The sequence below is a fragment of the Centrocercus urophasianus genome, unplaced genomic scaffold (assembly GCF_019232065.1).
Source record: "Centrocercus urophasianus isolate 14NV4802_14NV808 unplaced genomic scaffold, USGS_Curo_1.0 seq_28, whole genome shotgun sequence".
NCBI lineage: Eukaryota > Metazoa > Chordata > Aves > Galliformes > Phasianidae > Centrocercus > Centrocercus urophasianus.
This window is the reverse complement of record NW_024884844.1, coordinates 26,417-40,012: the sequence shown is the minus strand read 5'-3', so window position 1 is coordinate 40,012 and position 13,596 is coordinate 26,417. Positions and strand designations below refer to the sequence as shown.

The following is a 13,596-nucleotide window of genomic DNA, read 5'->3' as shown; positions in this document are numbered from 1 at the left end:
CCAGGATGAGCAGCCAAGAAGAAAAGGACTGTTGTGTGCTGCACAAACTGCCTACCCATGGAGCACTCCCGATAACCCGGGAGCCCATGGTTTGCCAAACTTTCCCTCTGACCACATCCTTACAGTCAGCTTGGCACTCAACCCCACACAACCATCTCACACCCACTGCAAAGAGAAGAGACATTTCTCTCGCAGATGTGTAGACAGCTCCCAGACCTCATCATGATGCAGCAGGCCCAGGGACTTACACAGTCACCTACCCCATCCCCACTGCTATGGGCAGCACCGAGGCTCTGCAGGCAGCTGGATCCCATCTGCTTTAAGAGGATGGTGAGACTGCTACTCACGCCACCCATTTGGGAAGCCACTGTGGGACATGTATTAAGAAGGTCCTAGTGAGGTGCCTGTACCTGGCAGATTCACCACAAGCAGACCAAACAGCTGCTGCTGCCTTGTTGGGGTGCAAGGACGTGGCACCCAGCCCCTGCTCGTCACGGGCCCGGAAAACAGAGAAGCTGCCGTGGAAGATCTGGCACCCAGCGTGCTGGGAAGAGAGGAGGAGGTATGCTCTCTGAGCTGGCAGCGCAGTATCTCCGACAGCAGGAACAGCTTGGCCCTGGGGCTCAGTAACGCGTTACGCACGCAGGGCTCCTGCAGCGAGCAGAGCTCTGAGAGAACTGCAGCACCCCCGGGCACAGCCGGCACCTGCCTTCTGCCAAGCAGGGCTGAAGCACCCCGCAGTGCGTGGCTTTCCTGGGGGCTGCGAGGGGAGAAGGAGCGGCTCCAATTCTGCGCCGGCACCGGAGCTTTCTGAGAACTAACAGTGCCACCTCCCGGCTGTGACAAAGCGGTATGTGGAAGAGACAGTCAAACCGTACGGGAAGCCAAAGCTGAGCGGCACCCAGCTCCCCCAGTGAGAACCTCGTAGATTTATAAGGAGAGAGCTCGTCCAGGGCACTACTAAACACGGATGCGCTGATTACATCCTATTGCACACCAATGTCTGTGCCTGCAGAGGCTAGGCTCCTTTTATTGGGCTGCTGGAACGCTGCAGCCCTTCACTGTCTGCAGGAGCTGCAGTGCAGCCTTCAGAGTTGCTGGAAGATTCAAAGCAGAGATGGGGACGTGTTGAGGATGTACAGCCTTGGAGGCAGGCAGCGTGCTGGCATCAAGTCTTGGGGTGGGAGGGTTGGAGCAGCTCTGGACATCATGGGGATGGGATGAAGAGTAGAGATGCGATGTGCCTGCAGAGCTCAAGCAGCATGCTGTGCCACAGCTATGCTCTTGAAGGTTAGAGTGCTGGACTGGCGATTCTGAAAGAGAAGAGATTGCCTTTGGGCTAAGGAGAGTGCAGTCTGCTGCCACCTCCCCGCAGGCAACCATCCATCCCTGGGAGATCATGGGAAATATCCCACCTCCATCTGCACAAGAAATTTGCAGCTTTAGAGATGATATCTCCGTTCAGTAACTTTCCCTTGGTCCCAAATCCCTGGGACCTGGTTTGCCCAGGACTGGACAAACCCTCATTCTTTGCCCTCAGCCCCACATCTGCCTATTCAACTGTGGCCATTCCTTCCACCTGACTGGATCCCACACCATCTCAGACCAGGAGAGCTTGGCCTGCTTTCTGCTCCTTGAGCTGTTTGAGCATGCTGCCAAGGAAGATCTGGGCTCACAGAAGGCTTGGGATAGAACAAGAGGCAGAGGCTTTGGGGCTGGATTCTGCCTTCTGCACAGGCAGCCTTGGCACTGAAATTTCAACCTGGCTAATCTAGAACATGGGTTGTTGCCTCAGTTTGATGCATTAAGGACAGGTCCTTTACCTTTGGAAGGGGCTGGGGGGCAGAGCAATGACTCTGGGCCGGGCTGTCAGCACCACCTCCCCACAGCTGGCTTCCACCAGGATGTTCTGCAGTGTGTTTTCCAGCACCATCTCCACCAGACTCCTGAAGGCTGGCTGCCTGGGGATTATCAGACAGTCAACAAGGAAGGATGCTTGTTGCAGCTCCTCCCAGCACACAACAGGCACAGCACCAGAGCACACTGTTTTCTGCATGCTGAGGCCAATGAACAGCTGCTCTGTGTGTGCAGCTCTTCCTCACCCCTTCATCATCGCCTTCTGCTCCCTCAGCCTCTCATGATGAAAAACTTCACTCAGCCCCTCCCAGGAGCCCAGAAAATCATTGCTAGGAGAGGATTCTTGGCTCATTTCTTTTCTCTCTCCATTCTCCTCGGTGAAAAGATCTGGGGAAGCAGAGAGCCCAGAGGGGATGGTGGAGCACTGTCCTCTGTGTTGGATCTTTGCTGTTTCTTCATGCTGAAACTGGGAGAAATATGGGATGGGCTCCTGCAGGCTTTTCCTCACCGCATCATGGAACTGGGTGTTCTCCAGAAGGCCCCTGGGGGAGGAAAAGAATGAGTCCCAGAAAATCACGTATCTGAGCGACCCCAGAGGATCACTGTAAGCCAGAGCAAGCCAGAGGGAGAACCTGGAATATCGGGGCTGCAAAGTGGGTGAGGATGAAAGGGCACACACCTGATGACACCTATCAGCATGTCCGCCACTATCTGCAGCTCCTCTTTGGAAGCAGTAGCCAGGGACAACCATTTGTGGTCCATCTCCATCCTATCTCTGTCCACACTCCTATCCACAAATGGCAGCTGGTGGATGCTGGGGCTGAGAACCAGGGAGAGATGTTCCATCAGTGAGCTCCTGCAGACCTGCAGCCTCCTGGCTGAACAGCAGCACTGCAGGAAGCAGGGAGCTGCAGAGGTGCCTGAGGAGGCACTCTCCCAGAGGAGCACTATGCTTTGACAGTATCTCCCAATGGGCCACTTCTCACCCAAGTTCCTTACCAGGGCAAGAAGTATTTCGGGAACTCTGAGGCAAAGTTGCTGAAGAAGTCCTCAATAGAGTGGGACCTTGCTGTCACATCAAGGTGTAAAAGGATGGGCCTGGGAGGCTTTGGCTTGACCCACACATGGCTGGCTTCTTTGACTGACATCAGCCTTCTCTGCAAGTGCCCCACAGGTAGGTTGGCCACACGGTGGTTACTAATGGGGGGCAGTGTCTGTTGGGGAGCAAGAAATGCAGATCCTTACTGCTCCTCCAGCCATGGGACTGGGTTAAGTGGAACCGCTTTCGTATCTCCCCAGCCATCCTTATGCTTGTTCCAGAGGATGCTCTGACCTTATGGCCTTGCTGCTCTGATGTGACAGCAGTTCAGGTGCTGCCTGCCCTGCCCACATGCAGTTTTTCTGCTTATTCAAAACCTTCCAAATCTATTCAGAAAGGGTTGCTGCAGTCGTGGGTGCATACAAGGCTCCAAGTTCACTTCCCATTCCCCTCAGCTGGAAAGTTACAACCCACGGGGCACAGCCAGACAGTCTGATTCTCCTGGCTCTTCCAAACAGTCTGTGTCCCAAAGCCTTGAAGCTACAAATCCCGGTGTGCTCTCTGCCCGGGCTCCCGCACTATGAGATCCAGCATCTGCCTCTGCTCTAACACAGTCAGTTTGATTCTGCAGCTGCTGAGGCGGGCCTGACTTACCTTGAATTTCCTGACCACTGCTAAGGGCTCACGGAGATTTTCTATCTCAGCAGATTCTGATGATTTCTAAAAAGAAAAAGGAAGAAAAAAGGAAAGAGAGAGAGAGAGAAAGAGAAATCACAGTGTGTGGAAAGATAAGGAGCTGAACAAGACTTCAGGATTCTCTTTTGCATTGCCCACCTGAAAGTCAATGACCAGTCCTCCCATTCTGCACTGGCCACATTCTTCATGGTAGTTACGTGCTTTATGCTCCTGTTTACCCATGTTTACAAATTCAACTACCAACTTGCAGAGCTGCAGGTTTTGTTTTTTTTCCTAAAGCTGCTCATACACCTCCAAATTTCAGATGATTGTTAGCAAATGCAGAGTTTGCAGCATGTTTAGAGAAACAATTTTCAAGCTCCTCCCTTTGCAGCACTTACCCCAACAGGTGGCCTGGGCTTCTTCTCAGCCCTGAGGTCCTGCTCTGTGATGGTGAACTCCACTGCCTGCCGTTCTTTTTCCCTTTCCCAGTCTTGCAGGTCCTTTTCGTACTGAACCAGGGACTCCTGGATGTACACCTACAGAGCACACCATGATTGGGGAGCAGGGAAAGGAGCTGCAAATGACAGAGCCTGAAGGTGGGGACTGTTGGGCTAGCTCAGGTGTCAGGAGCACACGGGCTCCTGGTTCTCACCTCACACACCAGGTCCATGCTGTAGATGGACACTCTCCCTGAAGGCTGCAGAGTGATGAAACAGGGGGTGCTCCCTCCAGGCTGCACAACTCCCTGCTCTGGGGCAACCTGCAATACCTGTGGGGAAAAATACAAAAGCCACAGAGGATTTGTTTCTTTGTCCTGTGCCCTTGCTATGTGCCCTCTCACTGCAGGAAATTCAGATCTGTGGGGTTCCTCATGCTATTCTAGGTAGGGTAGGGTAGAGAAGGGTAAAGAAGGGTAGAGGAAAAAGAAGAAAGGACTCACCTCACTGTCTTTCACACTGCCTGTCCTCCAGGTGAACACAACTGCCTTGTTCTCTGAGATATTATTGAGAAAGACCAGTTGGCTGGCTCTGGTGCAATTTGGGATATTCCCAATGCAAATCCTGTGGTGTGATAAGGAGGCAGCCTGCAGGAAGCAGGGTGAAACAGCCCTATTGCAGTGGGATTGAGGAAGCAAGGAGCAGGACATTCTGCTGGTGTTGGGGAAGAAGGGGATCTTTCACACATTTTTGGTCTGACCATATTGCTCATGTCAGCACCTGGACTTACCTGCCCAGTCATGGTTAGTTTGGTGGAACCCAGAATGACTGAAGGGGACAAAACTTCTCTGAAAGTGGCACTCTCTTCTGTGGCTTTTGGATCGTAGCCTTCTCCCTGGAAGGTGATCAGAGCTGAATCACCCCCCAGGATGTGGATGGGAACGTCAACCTGCCTTGGACAAAATAAGAGCATGAAGTCCATAGCTGTGATCGGGAGAGATATGCAAAAAGGTAGTGCTCTGGCTAACAGACTACAATTGATTTATGTAAATCACACTCATATGTGAAGAGAAATCCAGGTTCTTTTGCTTTCTTTTCAGTAGCACACACTGCAGGGATGAAATACTTCAGCTTCAGTCTCTTTTGTGGGAGTTATTGGAAGCCAGCAGTGAACCACAAATCTGACAAGATATTGTTTATACCCCTTGGGTACTGTTAGATCCTTGAGAAAATATGTATTGTGATGCCTCTGGCTGTGGAAGAAATGTGCTCTTTGGGTTGTAGAGGCTTATGAGACTATCTATCTGCTCTCAGATTCTGCTTCTTGGAGGGATGGAACTCAATTCAGCTGTAGCACTGCACAGACCAAAAATCAATACAAAATCTAAAGAATGTGAGGCATAGGACAGCAGAAAGGGTACTTGGCAGTTATGAGAAAGGCCTTACCAAGTATGTTCTGGCTTCCAGTGGTGAGAAGATCCACTCAATATGACCTGTAGTGCCAGGGGCGATTTCCCCTCTAGGAGTCAAGCAGATAAATACAGGATGCTGATAATTGTACTTCTGCACCCTCATGATGCTGTCCAGCTGAACCTCGAACATCACTGTTGTGGAGCTCCCGTTGTAAAGTTCATAAATCTAATGTGAATCACAGAGTGGAATGCTCATGAAGACTCTGCACAAGTTAAACCAGTTAACACTTCCCCAGAGGACTCTGATAAGAATTAGTAATTAATTAGTCAACCCGTTTCCTAAGAATGAGGGACTTCGTAACACCAGGAGTTATCACAGAGACACTAATAGGCTCTGTGCTGAAGGTTTATCACTGCACGTGTATGCTGATGACTACAATGCCTCTCCAAGCGGTGCCCTCTGAATTTAGTCTAGGAAGAAATTAATGCAAGTTAGCTAAAGGAATCGCTGCAAAGCGGATTACTTGAAATGCAAGAACACTCTTGCTAAAGTGATTTTAATTCAATTCAGTCTTCCTCATTTCCCAAACAAATTAGGCAGAACAGAATCAAAGCTCCCAATTTTTTTTTTTTATTTATTTATTTTTTTTTTTTCTGAATAAGTATTTAAGGAAGTTTAATTAATTTACTAAGAAACTAATTAGGATTTATTTCCAGAGTGCCTGGAGCAGCTAGGCAAGTCATCACTCAGATCCAACATAAAAGAACAGGGAAAGAGTCCAACTCTATAAGCATTCTGGTTGGAGCCAATGCCAAATCTCGTAGAACCGGAGGTAAGGAGAGATGCCTTCCCTACGACCATCTCAGCACCCAGTTCCAGGCAACTGCTGCTGGGTTTGGCCCTAGAATGCTCACCTGTATGGGGGGGGTGGGATGTCCCAATGGCAATGGGCATGAAGAGATGTTTGGAGGAAGCAAAATGAACGTATCGCTGCTCCCTCTCCACCGTCACACCTCTGAAGTTCAGCTATGGCAGAAAGAAATGCAGTCACTGTCTCACAAAGCTTTGGCCCCATCAGCAATGACGACACAAATACTTTGCAAGCTGAAGGCAATCCATTCACATCCTGACATTGGTAACACCAGGACAGTGAGCAAAGGCAAGGAACTGAAGAGATTGCTCAACTGATGGCTTTTCTCTGAAAGGCTTGCAGGTTGTATCGCATATGGTACATTTCTTTTTCTTATGTCAGGCACCAACAGGGAGCCCAAAGGTTGCCGAAGTTCCCAGCTGAATTTCAGGTGATTGAGTAATGACTAACAGTATCCTGTTAGTAAAATGGCCACCACATCGTGCAAAGCAGACGGAGTTACAGTTGGTTCATGGAAAGGAAGAGACATGGGGTTCTGCATATTGAGAAAGCTGTGGCTAGGCTCACATGAGTCATGGTGCAAAGTTCCCAGCAGGACCACCTCGAAGCACTCTCAAGCTGTCTGCTGCCTGGAGAGGGGCTGAGATGGAATCACAGAGCTCATAATGTCTCTGCATGGACAAAGGGATCTAAGTCACTGCAATTTGCTGTTAGCCTAACAGTTACTTTCCAAGTGCATGCACAGAAGATAAGGAAGACATTAGAGATGATAGGTAGAAGCCTTGGATGGAAATCTAAGGGAGATGCTGTGTGTATCAGCAGCTTAAACAAGAGCAGAGAATGCTGATTCTTCTGGAAAAGCCCCTTCCAGTTCAGTTCTGTAAACAAAGTAAGTAAGGAGAGAGGACTAGAAATACAAAGCTAACAAAAACCTGCATGGGATTTCATTATTTCATCTTTTCAAAGCACTACATGAGCATTCATCCTCCCTGGGCCCTTAACAAGCCAGATACCATGCAAGTAATGGGAGAACATGAGCTGATGTTTCCAAACTGGAAAGGGGAAATGGATTAGAAACCCTCCTGTGCTTTGGGAGCGAAGCATCCATTTATATTACTGGAAGGCTGGATAACATCACTACTCTGAGGCCAAGCAGTCTGAAATTTGACAAAGGACCAGGCAATTTGTTAGCCTGAAGGTCTCCACCTCTGCGTCGCTGCTATACCAGATTTCCAAAACCTAACTTCTGGGGTGATATGACAGCATTTGCTTCCCTCAAGGTTAGCATATATTCTGCAAGATTCTCTTGAGTTCCAGGTGAGAATCAGCACAGCAATGGCAATGGTGATTTCAGAGGGTGTATGGGAACTGTTGATCACGGCCTGAACTTCTGATTGACCACCTGAGGCAAGCAATGAGTCAGCCATGGGAGCACAGGTGAAGGCAATTCAGCCTTGCTACCAGAAGAGGTGGAGTCTGGCTGGGCTCTCCTAGATACCATTCAAGTGCAGACTGCCACTAAGGAAGGATGTCTTTCTGGAGGTTGCTCCTTGTGGAGTTTATTGTGAGCCTACAACATTGGTAAGCATTTTCCATTTATTATCTTTCCACTGCAATAATCCTACTTAAACTAACCTCTGTACACTTATTGATTGTATGCCTCTGTATATTCATTGATTGTACAAGTGGGTAATGGTGATTTCAGCCCTGGGGGTGGTGGCTCTACACTCTTTATCCATGGAAGGAAGGAGAGCACTCTGCGTTCGGCCCCTCAGCTGCCCTCTCTGCAGAAGGAAGAGCCTCTCCCATTCCCGTGTTCTGCTGCTGGCACTTTAGTACTGACACTGTGCATCTTTTCATTTATTACAGTCACCTGCACTGTTCCAGGTCTGTCCTGCTGTCACAGAATTAGAGAATCACTTGAGGGAATCTCAAAGGCCATTTCGTCCACCACCCTGCAATGAACAGGGACACCCCCAGCTCCATCAGGGGCTCAGAGCTCCTCCAGCCCAATGTTGAGTGTCTGCAGGGACTGGGCTCCCACCCAGGGCAGCCTGTGCCAGTGCCTCACCACCCTGACTGTAAACAACTTCCTTCTATCCAACCTAAAGGCACCTGGTCCCCCCCAAAGCCTAATGGCTCAGTGGCCAGCTGGTGAAATGCTCGTAGCCACTCTCTGTGCCAGGCAGGCAGAGCACAGGGAGCCTGTCCAAGGGCTTTGAGGGAAGGCACAGTTAAGCCACTGTTTGAACAGCTTGGTCAAAGGGTTGGATTTTCAGCTGACAATAGTCCTGAGAGAAAAGAAAAATAAAAGAGATGTGTGAACACAATGGTCTCACAGGAAACTTCAGAGGCAGACAGGAAGGCTCAGATGGGCATGAGCTGTGCCTGGCAGAGCACAAGGTGACTCTGACTCTAACTGACAGTCTGAGATGGGGGAGAGAGGAAAAACTCATTCCAAGCCTGAGGAAATGCCATGGGATAACACAAAGCAGATCAGCTCTGGGGTACTTTAGCAAGTGGCAAAGCAGGAGGAATGAGTAGGAGGCTCCTCAGCTGTTGGCAAGGAGGAAGAAGTGGGTGGACTAAGGCTGAGACTGCAGCAGGAACAGCCAACCAGGAGTGCAGGGAATGCCTGCTGGGCTGGGGTTTGTCATGATGCTGGCTTTATGTCTCTGCTTTGGCTGGTGCAGACTGCAGGAGAAGGCCCCAGGCTCTTGGCCCGCATAGCTCCTGGAGGAATGCCCTATAATCCAGCTCCTACCTGATGCTGTTCTGCAAACACACACAACAGACACCTGCTGCCTTACCAGAATCTCATGGCCGTAGGAAGCCTTCAGCAACACAGGCAGGTGATCGGTGCCAATGAAATCGTGTCTAGCAGTGCAAGAGGAGGAGGAAAAAAAAAAAAAAAAGTTAGAAACCAACCTTGATCCCAGGGTGGTAGAATCAGGGTCACATGGTACATTAGAGACAATTCATTTCCCTGCTAAAGAATCACTGTTGCGTAAAGGCCTCTCGGAGAGAGAGGGGGACAGTTGTGCTCGGGTGGGAACAAGCGGTGTAGTGTTGGTTTTAATCATACACCAGTGCAGGGACCTGAGATTCTAGGCCATATGAAGCACCAGCCCTTCTCAGATCAGGGCTGTTATAGAAAGAGAGCTGGCCAACTGCCTGCACACCTCCTACAGGCAAAGAAGGCTCTAGCTGTTGGCGAAGACAAGAATATCACTGTGTAGTCATCGCTGCAGAAAGTACAGGCTCAGGGACTTTGCACCTGCCCGATGTCTGCTGGGCAAGAGGCATGTGAAGGGAAAGGATCTGGCATGAAAGAAGGAGGGCGTTCTGCCAGCAGGTGCTGTCCTGGCATGCAAGATGATGCCATCACCTGTGTGAGAGCTGGACAGCTTCCTCTTGTCCTGGAAGAAGCTTCCCTGACTTAGGGGAAATGCTGAAGAGCTGATTATCCTGAATTCTCATCTGATGCAGCTCCTGCTGGCTGAGATCTGCATCCTCTGCCCAGTGCTCCATGTCCATCTTCTGATCAGAAGGAAAGAGGAAGGCCCTAGGGACCCAGTGAGCTAGTCAGTGGCAGGGATGGACAGCTTGCCCAGGTCAATGTGTTCAGTCCAGCTAGGCTTCCCCACCCAGACCCACTAACAGGCCTCATTCACAGCCTCATAACACAAACCACACCACTCCATTCATTCTCTAATACCTCATGGCCCCTGTGAGCATTCCCATCTCCCCCTGCAGACCCCCAAGGGAAGGATGAGCTCCATCCAGCACTGCTTACCACTCCACAGGCACCACACCATTGTTTACCAGCAGGAGCATCACAAGGGCAGGCTCTGAGCCTATGGGGGCAGCTCCAAAGTCGAAATCCAGCAGAAGAGGTGTGTATATGGGGGGGATCAAGTACGTGCTGATCAGCAGGGAGAAAGAAAAGGTTAAATTGAGACAGAGGGGTTGGAACTAGATGGTTTAAGGTTCCTTCCAACACAAACAATTCTATGATTCTACGCTATCTTCATTATAATTCTTCTTTGATCCTTCAGCTCTTTTTGGAGAAAGAATACTGGGCGTAAGGAATGCCTTTGGATTTGCTCTGATTTTTTACGTATGGGATACATGGAGGATTGGTGACTACTGCTTGGCTTACCCCTCACCTCACCTGTGCCTTGTGGGAACACTGCAGGTGAGCTCACTGGGAGCCAGGTCTCGCTGCAGGTATTCATTCAGTGTGTCCAGGGAAAGCAGCCTCCAGAGGAGCAGCCTGCTGATGCCGCTGGCACTCCCTGCTGAGCAGGCGTCAGCAATGTGGAAAGTTGGGTGGACGCCTGTTGCTTCTATGCAGCAGAGGAGTCGCTGCTCTGCTTTTGTACTTGCAAGATCTGGAACTTGGGAGACAAAAGTAAAGGGAAAAAGTATGCTGGAGAGGATGAACTGCTCAGCAGAGTGATTTCTGCTGTCAGGATGGTTACAGTCTTGCACAGTTTGGTCTATTCTGGCACAGACTGCTTGGCTGGGAGGGAACACCTTCTCCCCCTTCCCACAAACACGCATTTCTCACCTGCAGGGGAGCAGATTGCATAGCTGATGGACCAGGTGTAGTGCAGCTGCCGGGCTGGCCTGACTGTTACTCGCACTAAAGCTTTTGACCTTGCAGGGATTGTCCCTCTGGAGTGTTCCAGTTCCAAAGCTGTAGGAGAAAGGAGGTGGCATGAGCTCTGGGCATCTATCCTAAAACACGCAAGTATCTTGTACACAGTTTATGAGAATGGTTGCAAGTTAGCCAGCAAGCAGCTCAACCTCTGAGCATGTGCTAGCACCGTTTTGTAGAAAAGTGGGGAAGGACAAGGCCCCATGCCAGGCTAATTTCCCCCAGTACCCATCAGATCACTGCAGACTTCCTCAGGGTCACAAAGCCCAGTGATCAGCTGTTCCACACTGAGGATGTACTGCAGAGAACAGATCCCATCGTTCAGAAGTACCATGCTGCAGTCTTTCAGATTGCCAACCAGAACATTTCCAAGGTCCAGGTGTTCCTTTTGTGCCTGAAATGCAAATCCATCATGCAAAGCTCACCATTACATGTAGAGCATAGCAGTGAATGTAGCCACCACGTTGAACCATATGCAGAACAAATAGAGGAGAGCAGGCAGTGGGAGGAGAGAGATGGGAGTGTCAGAGGAGCCAAAGACCCACATCTCACTACAGGCCCCATTTCCTTACCTTGATGGTGCCTAGTGCCCCCTCTCCAACAATCCTTAAATTATAATGGATGCTTTGGGGTGACACAGGTGCTGGGCTTTCCCAACCCACAAACACTGCAGCTCGCAGGAGATACTTGGTCACGTTGTCAGGGGTAAAAGTCCATGCTTGAGCCTGAAACCACAAAGGGAAGGATAACATTGATGGGAGCTCCAGAACTGTATTGTAGAGATTACAATGCTATTTTGATAGAACCTGAGCTTACCATGGCTTCATAGGGCTGGAGGAGCCCTGCTGCTGGTCTGACAGACAGGAGCTTGCTGTCAGAGTGGTGGATCTTCCATGTGAAGGCCATGGGTAGCCTTGTGCAGTTCTTTATGGTATACCTTTGTGTTGAGGAGGTCCCTATGCAAACAGGCTTGAAGTATAGATTACCATCACCTTCTAAGAGCAAGAGAAGGGACTCTGCACAACTCCGGAGCATGATCTCCTGTGGTGTTCAAAGAAAAACAATAGATGTTGTCCAGAAGTCTCAGCCTACCTTTGGATGGAACTTGAAAAGGGTTGCTTCTTCCAGGATGGAATCCAGAACAAATGGGCTGAAGGAGGATGGGAAGGACCCTGGACTGAGCTCTGAGCATCGTATAATACTTTCCAAGAGACAGAGACACAAGGAAACGAGATATAGAGTATCTGGTATCATGAGAATCTTCCATCAGCAGTGTGGATGGAGAACTGAGAAGAAGATGTGTGCAATGGAAGAAATCATTCTCAGAAGCTTATCCTTCCCTCTGCTTACCTTGGTGTACCCTGGATAGGAGTTCAGCTGCAAGGACAGGGTGTGTTGCTGTGATACAGTGTTAACTGGGCGGGTGGAGAGAAAGAAAATCTGGTGGTCTCCTGGCATGATGTGTCCTGAGTGGGGCTTGACCAAAACAGAGGGACCAGCAGCTTGGTTCATGCTGAAGGTTATCATTGAGGTGCCTGTGTTTGAGAGCAGAGCACTGCAGTAGGTGTCCGTGTCAGAAGCCACAGGAGGAAAAGTCTGGAGGAAACAAATAAGAAGCATAGTTTGACCTTATGGGATCACTGCTTTATTGTGATAGAAATGCAGCAGGGAGAAGCAGGAAAACTTCCACTCCACCTTGCAAGCCTCTTACAAAAGTGTGGATTCTGTGCTCTGCTCTCCATTTGTCTAAGAGTGTGTGGAGTGCCTAAGGCACCTGAGAGCGGACTAAGCACCCTTGTCAGTGCCTACACCCACTTAAACAAGGCCAGAAGGAGATTCCAAGAGCTTTCCACTCTGAGCTGGCGAGATGCTGCATGCAACCTGTCACATCGAAGTTTGGCAAAGTAACACAGGACAAAAGGTTTCCAATTTTTTCCCAAACCAAGAGTCTCCCCATCATCGTAAATCACCTAAGGCATGCCTCAGGATGTTGAAATGGGGGCAAAGCAAAAGTTCACAAGTAAACACTGAGCATCTCTGCAAAATTCCAATTTCTTTAAGTTCACACACCTTGGGGACATCTAAGAGGTACTGTGGGATGAAGTGCTCCCGTTTTGCTTCATACGTGTGTGCCCTCAGCCTGATGGTCAGGCACCAGGGTGGGCAGATGGTGGCATCCTCCTCAATGTTGCTGTATTGTCTCAGAACCTACAAGCATGGAGGAGACAGAGCTGAGACAGAGCATGAGGGAGGGGAGCATAGCAAGGTGCCTCCTGACCATTCCTACTAACCTTGTAAAAGGCAAAACCTTCCAGCTCTGCGGCGTAAAGGCTGTTGAGCTGGGTGGGCTGGAAAAGGACACGGAAGGCTGAAGACTTCAAAGGTGGGATGTCACAGCTTTCGGGGGTCACTTGGAAAGCACTGCCATGGCTTGGAGTCCAGGCAACAGTGATCTTTCCTTTGGTGTGGTTGGTGACACAGAGAGGAAGCGGTTCTGCCTTGCGGAGTGGCACACAGCACCCAAAATCATGCTCCCTGGGGCTGACGCTAACGTGAGGCGGAAACAAGGCCAGGTCGCTGCTTATGCCATCACAGAAATATTCACTCATGGAGCTGGCTTCAGTGTATTCCTTGGGGG

The 13,596-nt window shown here is 50.0% G+C and overlaps 1 protein-coding gene across 1 annotated transcript in view; it reads right to left on the bottom strand.

The window, feature by feature from the left end:
• Positions 1-783: 783 nt before the first annotated feature.
• The window catches only part of CFAP65 (cilia and flagella associated protein 65), a 15,538-nt gene continuing 2,725 nt past the window's right edge, over positions 784-13,596 (bottom strand). The window contains 23 exon segments of the mRNA XM_042827456.1: positions 784-1,313; positions 1,824-1,961; positions 2,103-2,399; positions 2,537-2,677; positions 2,857-3,071; positions 3,551-3,616; positions 3,973-4,110; positions 4,227-4,343; positions 4,515-4,658; positions 4,802-4,960; positions 5,458-5,654; positions 6,345-6,450; positions 9,106-9,172; positions 9,684-9,860; positions 10,092-10,220; positions 10,470-10,695; positions 10,869-10,997; positions 11,187-11,352; positions 11,531-11,683; positions 11,775-11,999; positions 12,309-12,554; positions 13,029-13,166; positions 13,250-13,596. The exon segment at positions 13,250-13,596 is cut by the window's right edge and continues 73 nt beyond it. Coding sequence (XP_042683390.1) covers positions 1,292-1,313; positions 1,824-1,961; positions 2,103-2,399; positions 2,537-2,677; positions 2,857-3,071; positions 3,551-3,616; positions 3,973-4,110; positions 4,227-4,343; positions 4,515-4,658; positions 4,802-4,960; positions 5,458-5,654; positions 6,345-6,450; positions 9,106-9,172; positions 9,684-9,860; positions 10,092-10,220; positions 10,470-10,695; positions 10,869-10,997; positions 11,187-11,352; positions 11,531-11,683; positions 11,775-11,999; positions 12,309-12,554; positions 13,029-13,166; positions 13,250-13,596 — 3,743 coding nt within the window. The 3' untranslated portion in view covers positions 784-1,291.